This window comes from Callithrix jacchus, chromosome 19, assembly GCF_049354715.1.
Source record: "Callithrix jacchus isolate 240 chromosome 19, calJac240_pri, whole genome shotgun sequence".
In the NCBI taxonomy this organism is placed as follows: domain Eukaryota; kingdom Metazoa; phylum Chordata; class Mammalia; order Primates; family Cebidae; genus Callithrix; species Callithrix jacchus.
This window is the reverse complement of record NC_133520.1, coordinates 41,550,513-41,576,568: the sequence shown is the minus strand read 5'-3', so window position 1 is coordinate 41,576,568 and position 26,056 is coordinate 41,550,513. Positions and strand designations below refer to the sequence as shown.

Genomic DNA, 26,056 nt, shown 5'->3' with positions numbered 1-26,056 from the left:
AATGGCATCACCTGAGAACTTGTTGGAAGTGCACATTCTCAGGCCTCACCCACAGCCGCTGCATCAAAATCTGCATTTTAACACAATTTCTGGGAGATTATGAGGGACATTAACATTTGAGAATAACTGCTCTAAATATATTACCAAAATTAATTCCCAGTACCACGGCATGCAGAGGCCCCTGATTTCCTTCCAGAGTGAGATGGAGAGTAGCTGAAGCAGTCTGTTTCTAGACGGGTCCAAATAGTGATTATCAAGCTTAGTTACTCATCAGAATCACTTGGAGAACATGTTTTAAAAACACAGATTCTAGGACTTTACTCTGGGCCTCTTAGTCAATGACCCACTTCTCTGAAACCCTAAAACTCTAGGATCTTTGGCTCAGGTTGCAGCAGGCCTATTGTTTTTACAGTCACTAAGGGAGACCTGGAATAGCGTGGGGTCCAAGACACTTCTGGAGAGCCAGGAGACTTGTCAGTGAAGGAGAGTCGTCAACTCTTGGGATTCAATTTGGGTTCAGCATGAGGGATGGTCTAGACTTCCAACAACGATCTAAAAATGGCGGTGACGAGAGCTCTTTAGAAGTTACATTGGAAGCAGCCAGCTAAAATGGTCAGATGAATGATTTACCTAACTAAAAACTTCTATAATTTCAAAGACCATGTAGCCTTCTTCTGTCTGCATGAACCCTAACCAGAAAGTATGTTCATCCTTAGCATAACTTCTTATCTGCACAGTCTCAAGGAGCAACCAGAAATCTTGGGTTTAAAAAAAAGTTTATGTCTAATAAAACAGTCCAAACAAATTTGCTTTCATTTTGATAGATTTTCTATGAGTTTTTATTTGTGTGTGCCTGTGCATGTTTTACCGTAGCTGCTTTTTTTTAATTTAAGTTTTATTTTTTTTAGAAATCAGATGTAAAATCTGTTCTGAAACACATAGCTGCTTTTTTTTTTTTTTTTTCTGAGACGGAGTTTCGCTCTTGTTACCCAGGCTGGAGTGCAATGGCTTGATCTCGGCTCACCGCAACCTCCGCCTCCTGGGTCCAGGCAATTCTCCTGCCTCAGCCTCCCGAGTAGCTGGGATTACAGGCACGCGCTACTGTGCCCAGCTAATTTTTTTGTATTTTTAGTAGAGACGGGGTTTCACCATGTTGACCAGGATGGTCTACAAACTCTTGACCTCGTGATCCACCTGCCTCAGCCTCCCAAAGTGCTGGGATTACAGGCGTGAGCCACCACGCCCGGCCACATAGCTGCTTTTTAAAAAGTGCGATGAAAATCACAGAATATAAATTTACCAATTCAATGGAATTAAGTACCTTCACAATGTTGTATAGTTAGCACCACTATCTAGTTCCACAATATATTTGTCACCCCAAAAGGAAACTCTGTACCCGATTAGCAGTCATCTCCCATTCTCCCTTTCTCCCAGCCCCTGACAACCATAATCTGCTGTCTCAAAATCATAACCTCCATGGATCTGCCTGCTCTTAATATTTCACATAAATGGAATCATACAATGTGTGACCTTTTGTGTCCCACTGCATTACTTAGGCTTTTTTTGAGATTCAACTGTGTTGTGGCGTGTATTAGTCCCTCATTCCCTTTTATGGCTGAGTAATATTCCTTTGAATGGATATACCACATTTTGTTTACCTATCCAGCAGTTCAGGGATATTTGGGATGTTTCTACCTTTTGGCTTTTGTGAATAGGGAAGCTATGAATATTTGTGTACAAGTGTTTGTTTGAACACCTGTTTTGAATTACTGTGGGTATGTACCTAGGAGTGGAATTGCTAGGTTGTATGGTAATCCCATGTTTAACTTGTTAAGGAACCTCCAAAGTGTTTTCCACAGCAGCTACACTGTATCACTAGCAACATATATGGATCCCAGTTTCTCTGCTTCCTTGCCAATCCTTGTTTCTTTCTGTTTTGGAGGGTTTTTGGTTTTCATTCTGAATTGACAGATAAAATTGCACGTATTTAGTGTGTACAACATGATGTTTTAAAAATACATTGTGGAATGACTGAATCTAGCTAATTAACATATGCATTACCTCACATGGTTATTATTTTGGTGGCAAGAAAATACTTTATATTTATTCTCTTTGCATTTTTCTTTTTCTTTTCTTTTTTTTTTTTTTTTTGAGATGGAGTTTTGCTCTTGTTACCCAGGCTGGAGTGCAATGGTGCCATCTCGGCTCACTGCAACCTCCGCCTCCTGGATTCAGGCAATTCTCCTGCCTCAGCCTCCTGAGTAGCTGGGATTACAGGCACACGCCACCACCATGCCCAGCTAATTTTTTGTATTTTTAGTAGAGACAAGGTTTCACCATGGTGACCAGGATGGTCTCAATCTCTTGACCTCGTGATCCACCCGCCTCAGCCTCCCAAAGTGCTGGGATCACAGGCGTGAGCCACCTCGCCCGGCTGCATTTTTCAAGAATACAGTGTATCCTGAACTAAAGTCACTGTGTTGTACAACAGGTCTCTTGAACTTACTCCTCCTATCTAATTCAAATTATCTCTCTTTTGAGCAACCTCTCCCCAAGCCCTACATCTTCTATAAATTTTTAATAAGCATGTACCAAATATAAGAGATAAATCAGTAGATTTCAAATTCTGTTATCTCCTGAAACATTTACGAAACTGATGTTTTAAAAACAGAAATACTAAGGCCACACACTAACCAGAGATTCTAATTCAGTAGATGATGATTCTGTGACACTCTCCAGTTTGAGAATCGAGTTAAATGATTAAATGTTTGTGCAAATATATAAGAAATAATGATATTACAACTTCATCATGTTTTGTTTTTTGTAGATTTAGTAAAAAAGGATGTCATCACCATAATTTTTCTTACGTGATTGAAAAGTAAGAAATTTTTTAACGTAAGCATTGAGTTTTATATTAACATAGTACCAGTACTTTGCAGTCAGTACTTATTCAGTGGATTACGATTAGCATCCGTGTGTTTGGCTGGACAGTGGGCAGTCAGTTTTAGTACTAAGTAAAATGTGTACATGGTACAATAAACTTCTCTGACACATACAAGAAAAAGAGTCAGTCTCCCCCTTCAATTTAATTGGATGAACAAAGCAAGCCTCATTTGTATATACATAGTCTCAAATCCCATATTGTTCCCTCTCATTTAAGGAAGACATACAAGAATGTCTTTCCCTACATAATTTTTCTCAAATTCTACATGACTGAAGCCAGGTGCAGTGGCTCACAACAGTAATCTCAGCACTTTGGGAGGCCAAGGCGAGTGGATCACCGGAGGTCAAGAGTTCAAGACCAGCCTGGCCAACATGGCAAAACCCCGTTTCTACTAAAAATACAAAAAATTGGCCAGGTGCGGTGGCTCAAATTCTACATGACCATAGTTCAGCTAGTTAGAAGTAATATATTTACTCAGAAAGTCCTGACATCAACTAACTGAACTTTTTTCTAGATTTTATATTTAATTTATATTTAATTGTATGCATATTTATGTTTAATAATGTGACGTAGTAAAGATATAACTAAACACAATTTGATTTTACCTTTGTAAGACAGAGATCTTCATTTTTTAAATGTTAAATATTTATTTGACTGTCAAAATATAGAAGTCCACAGCCTCTGAAATTACATTCTATTTAATTAAAATAAATTTATTAATTAAATTTAATTAAAATAAATTATATTTAATTAAAATAAATGAAAGACTGTTTAACCAGTAGGCCTATTCTTTAAGTGATTTCGTTAATTAAGGCAGGGTGGAGGAGTGCCACAACCTAGATGCTCCAGGTCGCAGTGCTTGATGAAAGCAGTCGGTGAAACACAAGGATGAGAAGAAAATGTTTAATAGTTGGCAGGATACCGCCTTTCAGTGTCTAGGTGGCAACTGTGCCTGAAAAGCAAGAATATGAAATAGAGTCTACCACTGTGACGGGAATCTCCTGAGTCCGGCCCCTGGAGCATGGTCAAATATATGGAACATGTGGCTGGTAACAGTGATTCAAGTGTGAGAACTGAGAAGACGGAATGTGAGGGAGCTGATTTTTGAAGGAATACGTCCTTGAGTTCATGAATGTGAAGCATTCCGCTATAGTGAGAAATCCAAGTTAGGAAATGTCTGAAGTTTTAAAACACACATCTATTGTCACTGATTCTGAAGTATCTTATTCTTTGATCTGCTGATATTCTGGAAGGAACTGCATTGGAATAGCACAGTGGACATGGGCGTTATCATCACCCATCTTCTCAGTGGCAAAGGAAGGTTTGTAGCCTTGAGCGAGTTTTACACAACTTCGAATAGTATGAGACCTACAAAGAGAGGACAGTCATTCACACCTGAGTTGTAAGAACATGTTAATATGTGTGGAAATCCGTGTGGAAAGTGCCTGAAACACAGTGAGCGCTCAGTATCTTGTATTTATCCACCTGACCTTTATGATACCACCTTACCTAAACAAAGTCATGGGTTTAGTTTTTAAGTTTGAAAAGAGGAAAGAGAAGTAAATAATGATGAACATCTTTTTTACAGGTCATATCTGAGGCATCCACTATCTAAAAACTTGGTAAGAAACTATAAAATTTTGTCAGTGGACCAAATCTATAAAATCACTAAAGTATTTTTCCTTTTCTAGAAAGTAAGGTATAATTGGGAAGAATATGGCTGCCCCCTGAGGCTTGAGTTCAGAGAAAAGTTTCACCCTTTGGTTCAATTGTAAGTATATTCTCATCAACATTTTTAACTTGCATTGAAACTTTCAAACTAAAAGTATGAAAACAAGACTAATTGATCAGGCATCTAACAATACGTATTTTTGACTCAATATATGCGAGACTTAGTTTTCAGTACTAGTTATACAAAGCTGGGCTGTGATGGTGCCTGCATGTTGGGGAACATTGCAGTTTGGTAGCTGAGATTTCAGTGGGGAAGAGAGCTGAGAGCCTGTCTTAAGAAAGCCATCGCTTTATCCCCTCTGAATCTCTCCCCAAGCTCCTACCAGCACCCCTGCCTATTTGGTAGGAACTACCCTCTCCAGGTGATAAAACCCCTCTTTCCACAAGCCAATAAGAAATGAAAGCTTATGAGGAAAGAAGCTAGATTCCTGACAAGTACACTGAGGACATTTCAAACATATTATTTCTAATTCAGTTCTTCTAGACAGTATTTCAGCCAGGCACAGTGGCTCACACCTGTAATCCCAGTGCTTTGGGAGGCTGAGGCAGGATGGCCTGGGCCCAGGAAATGGAGATCAGCATAGGCAGCATAGCAAGACGCTGTTGTTACAAAAATTAATTTGCCAGGCGTGGTGGTGTGTGCCTGTGGTCCCAGCTACTCAGGAAGCTGAGAGGGGAGGATCACTTGAGCCCAGGAGGTAGAGGATACAGTGAGCCAAGATTGCACCACTGCTCTCTGGCCTGGGTAACAGAGTGAGACTGTTGGGGTCTGGCACATCTGCCAGGGGGCTACCGACCTGCGGGAGTCCCCGAGACCTCCAACATAGATGTCTCGTTCAACCTGAGGGAGAGAGTGCGTGGAAGTGAAAGAAAAAAGAAAAGCGGAGTCTGGAGGGCTGGCTTAGGCTATGTCCAAGCAGCAATTTTATTTTTGCAATATGTTCCATTATATACTTTTCTGAAGTTAATGTTGTTTATGCCAGATCAACATACTTAAGTTACAGTTAGCAAGTTATGCCCACAAAGTTATGCCCAGTAAGTAAGTTAAGCCCAGTAAGTCAGTTACGCCCAGTAAATTATGGTAAGTTACAGTTACACCCAGTAAGTTACGGTAAGTTACCAAGTGTAAATACTTAAGTTAATATTTTACAATGAAGGTAACAAGGGTTCAAAATGAACACAATCAAGCAATAAACCATAAGGAGCCGAAAGTGGACACAATGCCTCCCAAGTCCTCATATCCATAAAGTAATGTCTGTTAATTATTTTGAATAGCATAGTCCCTCTCTCAGTTCCTGCTTTCCCTCAGCTCAACTCCCCCAACCGGGGATCTGTGTCTGGGCTCAAGCTCACCGTATGGCGAGACCCATTTCCTAGGGGCCTCACACGGGAGCGATCCCCACAGATCCCTCATGAGACCTTGTCTCAAAAAACAGAAACAAATAATATTTCATAATAAAAATATGAATGAAATGCTATTAAGAAAACATTTCTAAGTGATTTTGTATTTGCTTTCTTCTCTGGCTCTATTCTTTAATTCTTGGTTTATTCTTATAAAAGTGATACCGTTTGTTACAAAATTTAAAATATAGAAAAAATATGAGGTAAATGACTCATATTTCTAAATCATTTGCTATTGTAAATAGATAATGAATATTCATTCACCCACATGTTTGGACACTAGTCCAGGTATGCTGTTAAGACAGATTGCTGGAAGTAAAATTCCCACGTCTAAAATACCAAAAAAATGTTTTAGTCAAGGCTTTCAGCTTCTGGGGACCTCTTAGGCTGCAGACAGTTTCTGAGATCTCTCAAGGTGGGTGGATATGGAAGTAATGAGTCAGGCACTCCAGTTTAGTTTCGCTACCAGAACTCTCCCCACTGGGGTCCTGTAGGCCTCTGCCAGCGTGGTCTGGCCTCTACCCCTTGCCCATGGCACTTCTAAGACTCTGCCGTGTGCCCTTTCCATCTTAAATCATACGCCACCAGTCTGCGAAAGGGCTCTCCATGCCATCCGGCTAATCTGCTGGCTTAGTTTTGATCTTCTTCTAGACATCTAATCATGTCACTGCTTTTCCTGGGCACTCGAAGCACAGCTCTCCCTGCCAGAGGTCTAGTCCATTTGTGTTTTTGTTTTTAGTTATATCATGCTTAACCCCCACAGGGTTAAAAGATCTTAATCTGTCTCGGAGAAGTATACTCTCAGTTCATCATTACTAAACAGCTGCTTTGCACCAAGTACTGTGCTAGGCCCTGGAAGTTGAAAGATGAGTGACAGGATTTCTACCCTCAAAAACAGAAGTGTCTGATAAAGCAGATAAACATATGCACAGATATGCTAAGTGTAATGATCGAATGGAGCAGTGTGGCTGGTTGGTATTGAAACTCAAAAGATTCCAACCCAGCTATAAAGAGAGTGGGGCTCTGGGTAATGTTCCAGAAGACGTGCATTTGAGCTGAGTCACTGAGTCTTAAAGGGTAATGAATATTTTGCTAGAGGCAGAGGAGGGAAGGAGAGAAGTGGAGAGAGTAATGTTGAATTCCACTGGGTAAGCATTTTAAGTAAAACAGATAGTTGGAGGAAGAAAATGTATAGTTCAAGCAATGTGATATTGTTGAGGCATAAACTAAGAGAAGCCGGGAACCTAGCTAGGTCGATTCCAGGCCACGGGAGCCTTTCCGCCAAGTCTTATGGCAGAGGGGCATGATCAAATATTTCCTTATCTGGTTCCCTCTGGGAGAGGTGTAGAGGATGAATTTCAGAGAAACAAATCTAAGCAGGAAGACCAGCCAGTCAACTGTATTGGTGGTCCCGGTCTATTGGTGGTCCCGGTCACGTGGGAGATCAGCAGGACTTGTTTTCACAACCCTGCAGATCAAAACAGGGTGTAGACAGGAAACTGGCCGAAACTAGCCAGGACTTGGAATTATGATGCATTTGCATAAGACATGCCCAGCAGCACCATGACAGTACAAATGCCAGCGTGGTCTGGCCTCTACCCCTTGCCCATGAAGACTCAGAAGTTTTCTTATATGGTCCAGGAAGTCCCTGCCCCTTTACTAGAAAATTCCCGAATAGCCATCCCCTTATTTAGCATTTAGGAATGTAGATTATAGCTAGCCAGCAACCCATGAGTGCTACTCTGCCTATCGGATAGCGCTGCTCCATCTACAGAGCAGCCATTTTGCTGTACACTTTGCTCTAATAAACTTGCTTTCTTTCACTGTCAGCTCACTTTTGAATTATTTCCTGAGCAAAGCCAAGAACCCTCCCAAGCGGAACCCCAAGTTCAGGGCTCGCCCGCATCACTAAGAAGAGAAAACAGATGACTGAAATAGCAACAAGGACAAAGAAGAATCCTGTATAAGAAAATCAGTGACTCTATAAACCGGGGACTCTCGGGGGGTGAGGGTAAAGGGAGGGACAGCGTTAGGAGAAATACCTAACGTAAATGACAGGTTGATGGAAGCAGCACACATATTCCTATGTGACAGACCTGCACATTCTGCACATGTATCCCAGAACTTAAATTTTTTTAAGAAAAGAGAGAAAATGAGTCATTCTAATAGGCAGGGCTGGATAATGGGTAGATGTGGGTGGTAAGGGAAAGAGGATGGGGAAGATGAATGACTCAAAGGTGACATCAGTTAGAAGGGATCCTCCACAAACTTCCACCACCATAACTGTCCATCTCCAAGACAACGTTCCAGGACCTCTGTCTGCCCTCCTGTTACTATAGATGAACTGTCTGGGTATCTGTCTACGGCCTGTCCCTCCATTTGTAAGCTAGACCCCCACTGGCTTTCCTAATCAAGAACATTACTCCTGAAACTCTCTTCCTCTTTCTCCTGCATCATCAACTTTTCCCTCTCTGCTGACTCATCATACAAATATACAGGTCTTTCTCCCACCAAAACATAAAGCAAAACAAATTCAACAAACACGGTCACACGCACAAAAAAAACCATCTCTTTACCCTAGTAGCCCTTCAGCTTCTGTGGTCACTTGCCATCAACTCCTCTTCCATCCTCTCCCAAATCACACAGTGTGGCATTTGTGCTCACCACTCCATTGGCACTGCCAGCCAACATGATTAGTGACGTCTGTTCAGCTGAACCAGTGGTCAAGACTCAGGTCGCACCTTCTGTCATCTCATTAACAGGAATTGACACCGTCAGTCATCTGCTCCTACTTGAAATGCGTCCTTCACCTGGCTTCCAGGAGAGCTTGTCCTCCCGTTTTCCTGCCCCTTTGCTGGTAGCACCCCCGCTAATTTCTTAGTTCCTCTCCGATTTCTTTTTTCTTTTTCATGATCTGGGATTTTGTTTTTAATTTTCTTAAGTCTTGTGGTCACCTATAACTTATAATCTTGCATACATCTCCTCTACTTTAATCCTTCTAATAAGTTGGCAAAGCGCCATTGCCAAGGACACATAATAGAGAATAGCTGTTTAAAGACAATCCTAGTTAAAACTTAGTGTGACTTAGTTTTTTCAAAGAGTTTGAAAGCAGTTTAACTTGCAACTATTTCTTGTCACAATGACTTTTAAAAGGTGACAAGTGTCCTCTATAAATGTGAGAAGTGTTTTTATTTGGTATTACTCATAAACCATTAAAATGCCTTTTAATAAGTAAAAGGCAGCATTTTAGATACAGGGAATTCTAATTAGATTAGCAGAGTTAAGACGAAAACCAGAAACAATGCGACCTTATCATAAGCCCTTGTCTTTCGCTGGCAAATGAACACAAATTAAAAAACAGGTGAGTCTTGCTCAGTTCCGAGACAGTGCAAGGATTTCTCCAGTATTAAAACATATTCATACTAAAATATATTCGTGACACTTGAGTCAGACACATCAAACTAAAAATCAGTCTCCAGTAGGTTTGGAAATGCCATTCTCCTCTATGTGAAAAATTGAACATTACTCATCAGGTCCAGTCATATCCTTAGAAGGGGAAACAGGGATAGCATTTACTGAGTCCAAATTACTGTCAAAATTCAAAAAACTCATCATGTTCCTTTCACCAGAAGCCAGTCTTACTTATCAGGGCTGCCCAACAAAAATATTCCGCCAGTCATTCATGAGCTGAATTCTGGTGTATGGAATCAGTTACACTACAGCACACATGAAGTCATGAGATAATTCTGGTTTGTGAGTAAATAAGGCAGTGGCCAATTCTTTCTGCCTCCTTTTTAGCACCAGTGGAGATCATTTTTGTTTCAGGGATGTACTTCTTGGGACTCTCCAATTTCTCTGTCCACGTCTCCTCTCTGTAGATGACGCCTTTGTTCTCACTGGTATCTCGTAAGAGGATACAGACACCTCACCTGTCTTCCACCCACAGAGGCCATGGAGACTGGGCCCAGTCTTATGCTTGCCTCCCTTTTCTGTGGTGTGGCACTGGATACACTTCTAAACAAAAAATGTTTGCTTTTTTCAGCATCTCCCATATTTAATTGCCTCTTTGGTCACTCGCATTACAAAGGCTCCCCCTTAGAAGTTTGACCCCCCTCCCTCCACCCCTACCCCCTACCCGCCTCCTTCCCTCCCCCTACCTCCCTAGCCTCTTAGTGTTGAGATGCCCCAAGGCTCAGGGATTTCTTTTCTTTTCTGTATTTTAGCTTTCTCTTTGAATGTCATCATCCAGTCGCGTGGGCCTAGATGTCTCAATATACTGATGTACCCCAACACTGCATCTACAGCCTGACCATCTCCCCTTGTATCCATCCAGTATGCTTAGGCTATGCTGCAATAACAAATAAATCCTAAAATCCCAGTGCCTAACTCTCCATGTCATAGTCTGATATAAAGAGCAACATCATCTGGACATGGTCTCTCCACGTTTGCCGCGGTGTGTGGGAAGAAGACTGGGGGGTTGTGTGGGATGTTGTAAAGGCTCAGAACTAGAGGTGGTTCCACCCACATCCCTTATCCAGAACCTATTGCCATGGCTCAAATCTAACTGCAAACACATACAGTTCCTGAACCCCAGACTCACACACCCACTGAGATGTTAAATACACATACCATTTTCCCACTTAGATGCTGGATAGATATAACAAACATAACCTGTCCAAAACTGAACTTTTGATCTTACCCTCAAAACCTGCTCCACCAATAGCCATCCCTATTTTAAGTGATAGCAACTCCATCCTTCTTGTTGATCTGGCCAAAACTTTGGAATCTCTGACTCCTCCCTCTCTCTTATACCCTACATTAAATCCATTAGCAAAGCCTGTTGGTTCTATCTGTCAATACCTGCTGTTAGGCTGACCCAGGCCATCATCACTGACCTGGATTATGACAATTGCCTTTTTGTTGCTCTCTCTGTTTCCACTCATGCATCCATGTAGCAGCAAGAGTCAAGCATTGAAAACAAAGTCAAGGCACCTTGCTCTTAAGCTCAAAATCCTTATCACTCAGTAAAAGCCAAGCCCTCACAGTGACTTACAAGGTTTTATTTGATTTTCTGCCTCTGCTACATTTCTACTATTAAACGTCACCTCACTCACTCAAAGGCAGTGGAGCAGCTTCCTTATTGTTCCTCAGGGAAGAGTAGTTTCTATTAAACGGTGAGAACAGAAGCCAGACTGCAGGGGATTTGCAAAATAAATTAGAAGTTTACAAGTAGGCAAATGTAGTCTACACTTTTTAAACTTTTGGCTGGAAAATAGAAGAAAGAGACAGTGTTGGGGTCCGGCACGTCTGCCGGGGGGCTAGCAACCTGCGGGAGTCCCCGAGACCGCCAAAGTAGATGTCTCGTTCAACCTGAGGGAGAGAGTGCGCGGAAGTGAAAGAAAATAGAAAAGCGGAGTCTGGAGGGCTGGCTTAGGCTATGTCCAAGCAGCAATTTTATTTTTGCAATACATTTCATTATATACCTTTCTGAAGTCAAAGTTGTTTACGCCAGATCAATGTACTTAAGTTACAGTAAACGAGTTACGCCCAGTAAGTAGGTTACGCCCAATAGGTCAAGGTAAGTAAGTTATAGTCATGCCCTGTAAGCTATGGTAAGTAAGTTACAGCTATGCCCTGTAAGCTATGGTAAGTAAGTTACAGTTACACCCAGTAAGTTACGGTAAGTTACCAAGTGTAAATACTTAAGTTAATATTTTACAATGAAGGTAACAAGGGTCCAAAATGAACACAATCAAGCAATAAACCATAAGGAGCTGAAAGTGGACACAATGCCTCCCAAGTCCTCATATCCATAAAGTAATGTCTGTTAATTATTTTGAATAACATATAGTTCCTCTCTCAGTTCCTGCTTTCCCTCAGCTCGACTCCCCCAGCCAGGGATCTGTGTCTGGGCTCAAGCTCAACATATGGCGAGGCCCATTTCCTAGGGGCCTCACACGGGAGCAATCCCCACAGATCCCTCAGGACAGGAATTTACCTATAGAGAAAAACACAAAATGTGATGTGGATTTTCTTAAAGAGGAAAGATATATGAGCTTGTTTACAGTTTGAAGATGAAGAAAGGAAGGTTAAACATTAGTCATTTTGATTATAGTAATATAGCAGACTGAGCTAAGTTGAGTCACTCCCTACCCATGATAGACATGCGATCCTGGATGAAACATGACATAAATATTTTGTGCATAACTAAGCTTGAAAGAAAGAAGGCACACTCTCCAGAAGTGAAGAGGGAACTGAAGTTAGAGCAACGCTCTTCAGCCTGTGTATCGGTTTAGGAGTATTGGCTCAGGATAATGGAACTAGAAATTAGAAGCCAGGTTAAAGCTCTGTGAGGCCAAGAGGTTCTTTGATGAATTCAGGATATATTAAGAGCTACCTAGTCCAAAAAGAGAGAGAAAGATAGAGAGGGAGGGACTAGAAAACTCTGCTTAATGCCGAGGTCAGCCACAAAGAAAGTTGTAACCTACGTGAATTCGTAGGCAAACCTTCTGCAGACCCCCCAGAGTCAAGGCCCAAGAAGTTATGGCATCCGAATACAGAAAATTAAAGTCCTGGCTAATACAACAGGATAGCCACAAGGATTTGTCTAACAGGTTTGCAGGTCCACAGAGAGGTCTCTTTCCCAGTTCCCAAAATAGAGCTGCCATCATGGGAAAGTTACAAATTGCAGGGAAGAGTTGCCAACTAGAAACATTTCTGAATTTCTTAGGCTTCATTAGTATTATACCCTACATTGAAAAACATTAATGAAAATAAGTCATGCTTACGTAGACAAGTATTGTTTCAAAAATTTTCAATGGTATAAATAAAACATTATAAAAGATGTTTACAAACCCAGAAATTATAGGTCATGTAATTTATACTTATTGCCACTAGATGGCACTGTAGCTCAGTGCTTTGGGAAGCAGAGGCGGGAGGACGGTTTGAGGTCAGGAGCTCAGGATGACCCTGGGCAACATGGTGAGACTTCCCATCTCTACCAAAAAATGTAAAATGTACTGGGTGTGGTGGCGCACACCCATCGTCCCAAAGTTAGGAGGACGCCTTGAACCCAAGAGTTATAGTGAGCTATGATTGTGCCACTGCACTCCAGCTTCTGCAACAGGGCAAGACTCCATCTCTAAAATACGTATAAATAATAATAATTTGAGAGTCTGATGACTTTTGGAAGATGCAAACATCCTGCTCTTTCCAAAGCTGCTAGAATTAGAGCTTTGCTAAGCCTGACCCAAATCTCTGAAACTATGCAAAAACGCATGTATGCCTACACACGTGTGCATTTGTCTGTAGCGAAACGGTCCCAGAGCTCTCATTCGAGTTTTACAATTCTCTGTGGCCTTCCTCCCCGTCAGAAAAGAAGCCAAACACCCACTCTCCGTTCCCTAGCTAGTCACGCGTCTGTTTGAGAACCAACCTTGTGAGTTCATTTCCTTATGATTTCTCAAAACTAAATAGGATGGACAGAACATAACCTCCCAGGTACCAGCTTTTGACATTTAAAATGTTTGTCCCCAGTTTGTGAGAATGAGACAATATATGCTTTTAATAACAAGGGTTAGATGGTAGCAAGTTGTAGCAGCCCTAGAAGGCCAGGTACACCTCCAATAGAAGCAGAGATGTGGGCGGTGACTAGGGGCCACTGTCCAGGAGCTGCTATTTTCTGTGCATAGACACAGAGCTGTGAGAGAAGCAAGTTTTATCAGAAGGTGGGGCAACAGTCCCAGAGCCAGCGGCCTCCAAGCAGGTGCCTGACGCTAAGGTCCTAAGTGAAATTCTACCCAATTTCATTCATAAATATGCGAGTAACTGACAGAGAAGGAAAACACGTAACCATTCTTACAGTCGCAAGTTCTGGTATACAAAGGCGCAACTTCATCACTAACTGAACTTTTAGCTCTGATTTCAAGCCTCTGTGTTCCCATGGTAGCAGGAAAAAATATATATTAATATGAAACAGCACAGCCCTTTTGAAAATGCACTGTTTGAGGTAAAGGAGCCCAATGGGGCCTGTGTCTCCAGTCTCAGCGTCCAGGCAGCGACACCCAGTCCATCTCGGACTCTCCTGCCTGCTGCTGGCAGAGGTCGTCATCCATCCTCTGAGCATGGGCGAGGCGTGACTATAGATCCAGGGAGCTCACAGGCTGCATCCACCTCTCAGCCCTGCCTCGGCTTACGGACGCATCTGATCCTTCCAGACTCAGCCACACCTTCTAGCTGGTTCCTCCTCCCAGGGGGCTCTGCAGCTTCTCCGTTGCCATCATAGTCATTCTGTGGTTTCATTCTCTAGTATATCTAGTACATAATAGGCAGCCACTGACTATATGAGCTAAAGGACGCCAGGGCATCGTGCTCTGCCCCTTCTCCATCCATCACACCCTTCTGTCTTTCTCCCTGCTAACACCCAAGGCAGCAGTGCCTAAGCTACCCTCACCTGATCAAGGGATGGCCCCTGTCCAAGGAAGAGAACTCAGAGTTCCAACTGGTCAAAAAGTAAAACATTTCTCCTTCATTACTATCAGGTTTTATTTTGAGAGCTGAATGAAATAACATCTGTGTATTTCATCCAGCTGTCAAGAGACACCTATACAGTAGGTACTGTTATTATTTTACAGCAAAAAAAAAAATTTTTTTAAATCGAGACTTGAAGAGTTTTAGCCAGTAGGTAGCGTGGCCAAGCGGTCTAGGGCGCTGGATTAAGAGTTTAAATAACTCCCGCAGAGTCACAAAGCTATAAAGTGATAAGGACAGGATTTAAAGCTAAGCGCATCTGACTCAGAAGCCGGAACGCTTAACCACTGGATTTCATGTTAAACCAGTATCCTTCTGTTTGCTGTTTCTTTCAGATTTGACGCTAACGGCTACGTTAAAGACATGGAAGCAAATTTCATAGTGTGGGAAATACACGGCAGGGCCGACTACAGCTTTAACAATACCATGGCGCAGGTACGGCGTTTCCGGACCGGACCGGAATGTAGCTGCGACTACACAGTGTCTTTCTGTTTTAAACGTTTATATAAGCGATCTAAGGAACATGGGAAAAGGCAGCAGTGGGTAGAAAAAAATCACCTCTAAATTAAATTCTATGGCTACTAAAATTCATTTATGGAAAAAAGAGGATGTCGTCACATAAGACAGACATAAAGGGGTCAGAAAAAATAAAATAACATTTGAGGTAGGACGATGCAACTATATGCGTCTTCTTTTCTCTCCAAACTGTATTCGTTGTTCGATTATTTCTGGGTCTGCTTTGGCTTTCGGACATGTGTCACTTTTGCACCGAGTCGGGCGGACAGTCCAGGCTGCATCTCGCGGAGTCTTCTCCGCATCATTTGAGCCCACTGACTTCGGCTTCAGTGTCCCTGCACCCTCCTGATCTTGGCCTCCTTGAATCTCCCTTATTCTACCCTTTCCCTCTGTGGGCCACAGAGTGGCCTTACCACTCCCAATCCACACATGTCCCCTCCCTGTGTGGCCCTTTCTGCCCCGAGGACCTCCTGTCATGATGGAGCCTCTCTACAAATTCCCAGCACTGATTTCTAACTTCCCCCACAGATTTCACTCTCAAAAAAAAAACCAGGAATGGCTCTTTCCAAAGTAATGTTCTTATCTACCACCTTAATTATCGAGAAGTATAACCCATCTAGATGGCTGTCAAGAGGACTGAGTTCCACCTGCCACCCTCAGAGTATTGCAAGAATTCTCTCTCTCTCTCTCTCTCTCTCTCTCTCGTCTTGCTCTGTTGCCCAGGCTGGAGTGCAGCGGCGCAATCTCAGCTCACTGCAACCTTTGCCTCCCGTGTTCAGTGATTCTCCTTCCTCAGCCTCCCAAGTAGCTGGGACTACAGGCATGCTCCACCACGCCTTTTTTAGTAGAGATGGGGTTTCACCATGTTGACCAGGCTTGTCTTGAAATCTTGACCTCAAGTGATCCACCCACCTCAGCCTCCCAAAGTGCTGGGATTACAGGTGTGAGCCGCCGCACCCAGCAATTGTCTTTCAATTATGTAACCAAATACATCCATCCCACCACACATTCCACCTATGCTTGTTCAGCACCCAATATGTCAGTTCTCCTGGTCTACTTCCTCTGCATAGTCTCATCCCTATACTGTTATATCCATCTTCCCCCTTTGTCCAGACTCCTGTCACACTCTTCCTTCGCAAACCTTTCCATTATACCTCAAGGTTAAATGCTCTAGATTCTTCTTCAGTAAAAGTGCCTCAGAGGATAACCCCTTCCCTACCGTTCTATCACAGCAAGAGTATGCTTTCTCTCACCCCATATACGTAAGGGTGAGATTTGGGGTTGATGTTCTCCCTCATCCATAGTATCATTCCTGCACTTGATCTTAGCCAAAAGTCCACCAAGAGATATAGTATTATTTCCAAGTCATTATCTCTTCGCTCTAAGTAAAGCTCCATTTATCTGAGGCTCCTGCATTCCGTCGACATCTATGCCATCCCTACCTACTGATACCTTATACTCAGAACTGGATCTTTTCTTCCTGCCCTGAAAACAATCAGAGTTGACTCCCTGAATTCTGCCATCCATCCCATAGGGTCATTGCTGGGGAGCTTTCTAAAAAGGGACTACATTTCCCAGACCCATTTGCATCTCAGAGCAACCCCAGGTGATTGCCTCCCTCAGCCTGCCAAAGTGCAATAACGGGTTTTCTGGAAGTGATCAGCTCCAAGAAAGGAATTGAACAACTCTGATACAGGCATGGAGAAAACAGAAGATGGGGCCTGCTGTCTTTCTTTTAGCAGAAAGATAAAGCATAGGAGGGGCCATATGACTGGTTCTCATGGCTGGAATGTGACAGAAGCCATATGTGTCACTTCCAGATGAAATGCTTAAGAAGGAATCACGGGAACCTCCACACTTTCCATCGTACCTCTCATCAGTGTTATAGCAACAAGGAAGGCTGGAGTTGATGAGAGCTGGAGTGCCAGGAGCCGCTAGGCATCAAAAGCCTTGGTTCCTAATTTACTGCTTTGAGGAGAGAGGAGAGGCACCATCAGAACCATCTAACCAGGGGCATCTGCATTGGACTATATGTGATCAAGAATTAAACTCGTATTCTGTAAATCCCCTGAGAGTTGGGATTTATTATTGCAGCCCATAGAGACCATCTCGACTAATATAGCTGCCCCCATTAAAACTGCATTTAAGGACTGGAGCTGGTGGCTCACACCTATAATCTCAGCACTTTGGGAGGTTGAAGTGGGAAGATCGCTTAAGCCTAGGAGTTCTAGACCAGCCTGGGCAACACAGTGGAACCTCATCTCCACACACACACAAATTTTACTTAGCCAGGCATGGTGATACACACCTGTAGTCCCAGCTACTCAGGAGGCTGAGATGGGAGGATCGCTTGAACCCAGGAGGTCAAGGCTGCAATGAGCTGCGATCATGTCACTATACTCCATCCTGGGTGACAGGGCAAGATCCTGTCTCCAAAAAAAAAAAAATTGCATTTCAGTTCAAACAGTGCATCCTCTGACCTCAACCCCAATTTTGTAGCTCTCACTGTTACTCACACTACTCCAGTCTCCTACTTTCATACAACCTGGACGTCTGCTGTACTGAACCTTCTGCTTTCTCCTTCTCACTCACGCTCAGCTTTCTTCCCTTCCCTTCCCTTCCAGCTTGAGCTCCGCGGTTCAGTTATCCACCACCATTCTGCCAATATCTATTTCTCTGTAGTTCATTTCCCCAGTATTGCTTCTGCTTGCTCTTAGGGCAACTTTAAACACCCATCTTTCTGCTTTATCCACGCCTGTATCTGTTGCTCAGTTCCTATCTTGGAGCTGATCACTTCCAGAAAATAAATTATAGCACTTTGGGAGGCCAAGGCAGGCAATCACTTGAGGTGATTCTGAGACCAGCCTGGCCAACATGGTGAAACCCCGTCTCTACTAAAAATACAAAAATTAGCTGGGTGTGGTAGCACACCCCTGTAGTCTCAGCTACTCGGGAGGCTGAGGCAAAAGAATCGCTTGAACCCAGGAGGTGGAGGTTGCAGTGAGCCAAGATCGTGCCACTGCACTCCAGCCTGGGCAACAGAGCAAGACTCCATCTCTGAACAAATAAATAAATGAATATATCTTGGAAAATTATGAATAAATAGAAACATCTTTCACCTAATGAAATATAGATACAAAAAAGTATAGCAAATATTATATTTAATGGTAAAAATTTGAATACTTTCACTTTGAAGTCAGGAGCAGAACAAGGGTGGCTGTTACCACCACTTCTTTTTTTTTTTTTTTTTGAGATGGAGTCTCCCCTCTGCCCAGGTTGGAGTGCAGTGGCGTGATCTCAGCTCACTGCAACCTCTGCATCCCAGGTTCATGTGATTCTCCTGCCTCAGCCTCCCAAGTAGCTGGGATTGCAGGCACATGACACCACACCCAGATAATTTTTCTATTTTTAGTAGAGACCATTTTCACTGTGTTGGCCAGGCTGGTCTCAAACTCCTGAACTCAGGTGTCATCACCACTTCTATACAACATGATTCCTGAAGATCTGCATAATAAAGAAAAAAATAATAAAAACAAAAGGCATAAGGATGGGCAAGAAAAACATAAAACTGTCATATTCACAGATGACACAACTGTTCACATGAAACAATTAGAATTACTAAGTGAGTTTAAGAAATTTTCTCAGCCAGACACGGTGGCTCATGTCTATAATCCCAACACTTTGGGAGGCTGAGGCAGGAAGGTGGCTTGAGGCCAGGAGTTCGAGGCCAGCCTTGGCAACATGGCAAGTCTCCATCTCTACAAAAAGTAAAAATTAGTCAAGCATGCTGGCACATGTCTGTAGTCCCAGATACTCGAGAGATTGAGACAGGAGGATCACTTGAGCCCAGGAGCTCGAGGCTGCAGTGAGCTGTGATCATCACAGCATTGCAGCCTCCACAACAGAGTGAGACTGTCTTAAAACCAATTCTCTAGACACAAGATCAACATACAAAAATCAGTTGTCAATTATTCCTCTGTATACCAGCAAACATTTAAATAATGAAAGTTTTAAAAATACAAAATGTTCAATAGCATAAAACATTACATATTTAGGAATAAGTTGATATGAATACTTGTACCTACCCACATATATATGCACTATTTTGACAGAGCGGTTGTTTACAAACGGCACAGACATGGAAGTCAATGATTGAACTTAACAAGCACCTCCCGTTGGAAGAAGTCTGGGGACCTGAGGTAAGAGAAACATTTCCTTGCAAACTGTTGGTTTTGAATAACTAATCTGTCAATTTGCTACTAGCAAAAACTTGATAGAAATACTTTGGATTTAAATTTGTTTTGGTAAATCAAATCCTGTTTTAATATTGAATTGTATCATAGTATTTTTTTAATGTTTCCTCTTAGTTTCTGTTTGGTCTTTTGTTGATTGTATTTTAATTGTCACTGCTGTAAATGCGTGTTTTCAGATTATTAAAACTCTGTTAAACAGGTAACAACATCAAGAGCGAGTCTTTGTAAAGACTCCCTAGCTCCCTGACTTCTTCAGGTTTTTACTGAAAAATCAGGTCATCAGTGAGGATTTCCCTGGCACCATATGGAAAAATTAACCATCACTTTCATGAAAGCCCATCTCTCCCCTATTTCCTTTCTTTTCTTTTTGAGACAGAGTGCAATGGCACAATCTCAGCTCACTGCAACCTCCGCCTCCCACGTTCAAGCAATTCTCCTGCCTCAGCCTCCCGAGTAGCTGGGACTACAGGCGTGTGCCACCCCCTCCAGCTAATTTTTGTATTTTTAGTGAGACAGGGGTTTCACCATGTTGGCAAGGCTGGTTTCAAACTCCTGACCTCAAGTGATTCACCTGCCTCAGCCTCCCAAAGTGCTGGGATTACAGGCATGAGCCACCGCGCCCAGCCTCCCTCCTCTACTTTATTTAATGTCATTAGCATTTATAACTATACAACACATTACATAGCCTGCTTTTGAAATCTTATTTATTATCTAGCTCCCTTACTAGAATGTAAGCTCCATGGGGAAAGGAAATTTTGTTTTATTCTCTGCATCTAATCTATTGTAGGTGCTCAATGAATATTTGTGGACCAAATGAATTAATTATACATGATATACCTATTATAAAGAGTGATTTTCTAGTATTTAAAAATCATAAGGGGGCCAGGCATGGTGGTTCACGCCTGTAATCCCGGCACTTTGGGAGGCCAGAGCAGATGGATTGCTTAAGCCCAGGAGTTCAAGACCAGCCTGGGCAACATGGTAAGGCACCTATCTCTACAAAAATTACAAAACAAAAAGTTAGCTGGGCAAGGTGGTGCATGCCGGGAGTCCTATCTACTCAGGAAGCTGAGGTGGGAGGAGCACTTGAGCCCAGGTGGTTGAGGTTGCAGTGAGCCATGATCACGCCTTTGCATTCCAGCAGGGGTGACACAGTGAGACCTTGTCTCAAAAAAAAAATTAAAACATTAAAATCATAAGGAATTAAATTAGTTAAAACAAAACTTACCCTCCTGACTTTTTGTTGAAGGTCTGGAGTTAGGATTAGGTGTAAATGACAGGTGAGGATGATATCCCCAAATCTTACAAAAGGTACCTAAATATTCCAAGATGCTTCAATCGGTATGATATGGTACAGTGGTTCTCAAGCTTCAGCATACATCAAAACCACCAAGAGACCTTGTTAAAATAGATTGCTGGGTCCCACTCCCAGAGTTTCTAATTCAGCAGATCTTGGATGGGGGCCAAAAAATTTGCACCTCAATGCTACTGATACCGCTGATCTGGGGACTACATTTAAGAACAATTGAAATAGTAGCATACAGTCTAGAAAGACTCTGGAGTGCCCACGCCAAGCCCTAAATGTTTGATTCTACTGCATGGGAAACAAAGCTCACCACTAAAAGGGTGGATTCAGTCTGAAGTCTGAATGTAATAGAAAACAGGAACCCGCAAAGACTAGGTCTGCCCTCATGAATAAGGCTGCTCTCACTGAAGGGTGTCATTATTACACTGTGTCTTAACATGGCAATCAGGGCAGCTTTCTTCCTGAAACATGCACCTAAAATGAAATAGAAAGCCTTTCAGTTCTTGGAGCTACACTGATTGCTGCATAGTCCTTCTGATTCTACAAGAATGAATGACACCTACATTTTTTAACCATCAGGGAAGTAGCCCTGGGGACCGTAAATTCATAGGGAAAAAACTGAAGGGCTCATAAGCTAAAGTGGCATTTTCACAGGTTCTCCTGTTAAGGTTGGAGATTGAGAAGGAAAGGGAGAACATGGATACTGAGTGGTTGTCTACATCCACATGATACAGAATTGGATTTGAGTTTCTTGACGTGGCTGAAGATACTAGACTGAGAAGTCCTTGGCTGAAAATTGAGTATCATGCATGAGGCTAGGGGAGTTGTTTTTTTGTTTTGTTTCATTTTGTTTTGTGACGGAGTTTCGCTCTTGTTGCCCAGACTGGAGTCCAGTGGGGCGATCCCGGCTCACTGCAACCTCCGCCTCCTGGGTTCAAGCGATTCTCCTGCCTCAGCCTCCCAAGTAGCTAGGATTACAGGCACCCGCTGCCTCACCCAGCTAATTTTGTATTATTAGTAGAGACGGGGTTTCACCGTGTTGGTCAGGCTGGTCTCCAACTCCTGACTTCAGGTGATCCACCTACTTTGGCCACCTTCTCCTCCTAATCTTCTTTCTTATTTTGAAAATCATTTTTTATTTTCATTTTTACTATGTAATATATGCATGTAAAACTCCTCCTCATCTTGATGGCCTACATGTTACTCCTAACTCAGTTATGTAACATGTTACATTTTTATCTGGAACACATTTTAGCTTAAAATTTTATTACTCAAACCATTCTCCTTCAGCCTGGCTGGAGCACTGCCACTCTGACCAACGACCGCTAAACATTGCTCTCATTGCTGCATTCCTCATTATTCATTCACATTCCTAGGAGAATAACTTGGGTTGGTAGAGCTACCCTACCACCACCCCAGCTACGTCCTGGGGTAGGGAGCAAAAGAATCTGTGCCTGTCAGCTTTTGGAATGAAAGGTGGGTAAACTGCGAAAATTTTTTCCCATTCTGTTGGTTGCCGATCCACTCTAGTGACTGTTTCTTTTGCCGTGCAGAAGCTGTGGAGTTTCATTAGGTCCCATTTGTCTATTTTGGCTTTTGTTGCCAATGCTTTTGGTGTTTTGTTCATAAAGTCCTTGCCTACTCCTATGTCCTGGATAGTTTTGCCTAGATTTCCTTCTAGGGTTTTTATGGTGCCAGGTCTTATGTTTAAGTCTTTAATCCATCTGGAGTTAATTTTAGTGTAAGGTGTCAGGAAGGGGTCCACTTTGTGCTTTCTGCACATGGCTAGCCAGTTTTCCCAACACCATTTGTTAAACAGGGAATCCTTTCCCCCTTGCTTGTTTTTGTGACCGCATATTCTCACTCATAGGTGGGTGATGAAAAATGAGAACACATGGACACAGAAAGGGGAGTACTAAACACTCCCCTTTAGTAATTGGGGGGAAAAGGGGAGGGCCAGTGGGAGGGGGAGGTGGGGCGGGATAGCCTGGGGAGAAATGCCAAATGTGGGTGAAGGGGAGAAGGAAAGAAAAGCACACTGCCATGTGTGTTCCTACGCAACTATCTTACATGCTCTGCTCATGTACCCCAAAACCTAAAATCCAATAAAAAATTAAAAAAAAAAAAAAAGAAAGGTGGGGACTTGGAATTACCCTCACTCTCATGATTTCCAAGAGGAACCAGAGTTCTATTAAAAATGACAATGGTCTCTGGGCAGACAAAAAAAAAAAAAAGACAAATATCCACAAACATTGCTCTCAGGAAAAGGTGATACTGGAATCCTTTAATTAAAGTTATACTGTTAAATTAGCTACAGACGTTTCATCTTCTAGAATGAATGGAGAGTACAGTCATGCATCCCCTAACAGTGGGAACATGTTCTGAGAGGTGCTTTGGGTACATCATGGAGTGTACTTCCACAAAGGTAGATGGTATAGCCTGCTATATAACTGGGCTATATGATATGGCCTATTGCTCCTAGGCTGCGAGCATGGACGGCATGTTACTATACCAAATAATGTAAGGAAATGGGAAGTATTTGTGCAACAGGAATTTTTCAGCTCTGTTGTAATCTTATGGGACCACTATTGTATGTGTGTTCTATCAGTGACCAAAACATTGCTATGCAGCACATGACTGTAACTGATTATTGGAATGGAAGTAATAGTATGTGGGAGATGTCTGTATCCTCACATTCCATGATAGCCAGGAAACAGCAGGCACAATCAGAATTTAAGACGCATCTGAATAAAACAGCTTGCAAAAACTTCAGGCCAGGTGTCATGGCTCATACCAGCACTTTCGGAGGCTGAGGTGGGAGGATTGCTTAAGTCCAGGAGTTTGAAATAAATCTGGGCAACATAGTGAGACCCCATCTCAAAAAAAAAAAAAAGCCGAGGTGCAGTGGCTCACCTATAATCCCATATAATCCCAGCTCTTTGGGAGGCCGAAGCAGGCAGATCATGAGGTCAAAAGATCGAGACCATCCTGGCCAACATGATGAAATCCCATCTCTACTAACAATATAAAAATCAGCTGGGCATGGTGGTGCACACCTGTAGTCCCAGCGACTTGTGAGGCTGAGGCAGGAGAATTGCTTGATTCCAAAAGGTGGAAGCTGCAGTGAGCCGGGATCGCACCACTGCACTGCAGCCTGGCAACAGAGCGACTCTGCCTCAAAACAAAAAAGTGAAACTTAGCCGGGCATGGTGGCACATTCCTGTAGTCCCAGCCTCTTTGGAGGCTGAGGCAGGAAGATGGCTTGAGCCTAAGAGGGGGAAGCTTCAGTGAGCTATGATCATGCCACTGAACTCCAGCCTGGGTGACAGAGTGAGACCCCCTCCCTAAAAACAAAACCAAACAAAAAACACATTAATTCAACAAATATACCTTGACTACTGTGTGTCAGACTGAAGATATAGGCCCAGCAATAAGCTTCCCTCTAGAACTCACAATTATCACCATCTAGTCATGATGACATTTTTGTCCATGGAGCTGCCATGAGCAAGTCTCTTTGAGACTTTGCAAGAGCTGATTGATCGCAAAGCTCTATTGACTGGGAAGTTGTTCATGAAAAAGAAATACTTCAAGATATGTGGAGAAAAGAAAAATACCATTGTCTCAGTGCATTTTGTGCTGCTATAACAGAATGCCAGAGGCTGGGTAATCTATAATAAGCAGAAATTTACTGGTTCATAATTCTGGATGGTGGGAAGTCCCAAGATCGAGGGTTGGCACCTGGTGAGGGCCTTCCTGCTGCATCATCAGATGGCAGAAGGCAAAAGGGGAAAGAGGGTAAGGGCGAGTGGGAGGGCAAGCAAGAGGGACTGACCTCATCCTTTTATAAGGAACCCACTCCATGATAATGGCATTAACTCATTCATGAAAGTAGTGCCCCTGTGATCCAAACACCTAATGGGACCCATTAGACCTCACTTCCCATCTCAACTTTTGGGACCAAGTTTCCAGCACATGAACTTTGAGGGATGCATTCAAACCATAGCAACCTTGAAGGATGTTGATAGACAAAAGCTCAGATACATCCGAAGTAATTGCCCTACAAGGTTTCTTGTTTCGTTCAGATGAGAAGCTTTCAGAGATCAAGAATGGTGGAGAAAAGTCCTTTAAGTAGGGTGTGAAAACATATAGGATCTAAGAACCCAAAAGCAATGCCATGTCATAATAGGATCAGATATCTGCAAGTTTTAACAATGATTTTCTTTCATTTTGTTTGTTTTAACAAACTAACTTTTTAAAATACAGGCTTGTTTCATCTGTGTTTTCAAAAAGGCAGGCAAGAGACATTTTGTATCTTGAGACCTGTAGGAACACACAGTAATGGTAATGGGGATAAATGAACATCCGAGGGGAAGATAAAAACCCAGGGGTTTACCATCTTGACTGTGGTTTCTGTACCTTATGATCAAAATTGTTCCTATCCCCAGTTAAGCATCTTTGGAGGATTTTGTATTTTGTTGATTTAGGAAAATAATATGCTTACATATTCTCAACACTCTAATTTAATTGTTTATAAATACAACATTTGCTTTCACTAAGCTTCATTTTTTATTAAATTTTAACCCAGTAGAGCTCTTAAAGTGCTATGGAGCAGTGCAATGGTAAAATAGAAGGGAAAAGCCATTACATCTCTATATAATTTTTCTAGATAAATGAGACTATAATTTTGCTTATCAAAGTCATAAAATGACCTTAAGATTTTTGTCTTTGTTTCGTGTTCAGAACTACAAACACTGTTTTTCTTATGGCATTGGAAAACCAGACTTAAATCAACCATACGAGATTATCAACAGTTCTAATAGGAACCATATATTTTGGCCCATGGGCCATTCTGGAATGTATGTATTTCGGGTGAAGATCCTGGATCCAAACTATAGGTGAATATATATGTGTTATTGTCATAGTTTTAGCATTGTTTCTCCAAAATGGAATTTGTATGTATTTAACTTGACGCCTACTATGCAGTCAATCATTGTTATTCTTGTTATTTACATATTTGCTCTTTCATTTTATAGCGATCACATGAAACATTCTATGCAGGTAGAATATTTTAAGTGTCAATTAAATTAATCAATTTACAATTACATTCTGAGGACTTTCCTGTGTTCAGCTGCCATGAAAGATCCAAATATAAGCAGCCTCGTCCTTCAAGGTACTTAGGATTAAGCTGCCTGGAGAAGGAGGAGTGGGGGCAGCAGTACACATAAAAGCCAAGAAAAGTTAAATCCAAGCAAGATACGGGAGATACTTTTCAAATGTAATTATTTGCATTATTGACAGGCACAATGGTAATTCGGACGTGGGAAGGATTGATACTATTTTGAGCAGTAAAAGAAAACTTTCTGGAGAACACAGAAC

At 42.3% G+C, this 26,056-nt stretch overlaps 1 protein-coding gene across 9 annotated transcripts in view; it reads left to right on the top strand.

The window, feature by feature from the left end:
* The window catches only part of CATSPERE (catsper channel auxiliary subunit epsilon), a 147,614-nt gene that overhangs the window by 104,354 nt on the left and 17,204 nt on the right, over positions 1-26,056 (top strand). For 7 of the 9 annotated variants that reach the window (XM_035280413.3, XM_035280410.3, XM_078357195.1 and 4 more), the window contains 6 exons: positions 2,828-2,878; positions 4,533-4,566; positions 4,636-4,715; positions 14,941-15,040; positions 19,234-19,320; positions 25,421-25,575. In XM_035280413.3, coding sequence (XP_035136304.1) covers positions 2,828-2,878; positions 4,533-4,566; positions 4,636-4,715; positions 14,941-15,040; positions 19,234-19,320; positions 25,421-25,575 — 507 coding nt within the window. Of the gene's footprint in view, positions 1-2,827; positions 2,879-4,532; positions 4,567-4,635; positions 4,716-7,906; positions 9,251-14,940; positions 15,041-19,233; positions 19,321-25,420; positions 25,576-26,056 lie in introns of those variants that run through there. The other 2 variants (XM_035280412.3, XM_035280419.3) reach the window with 2 other exon arrangements.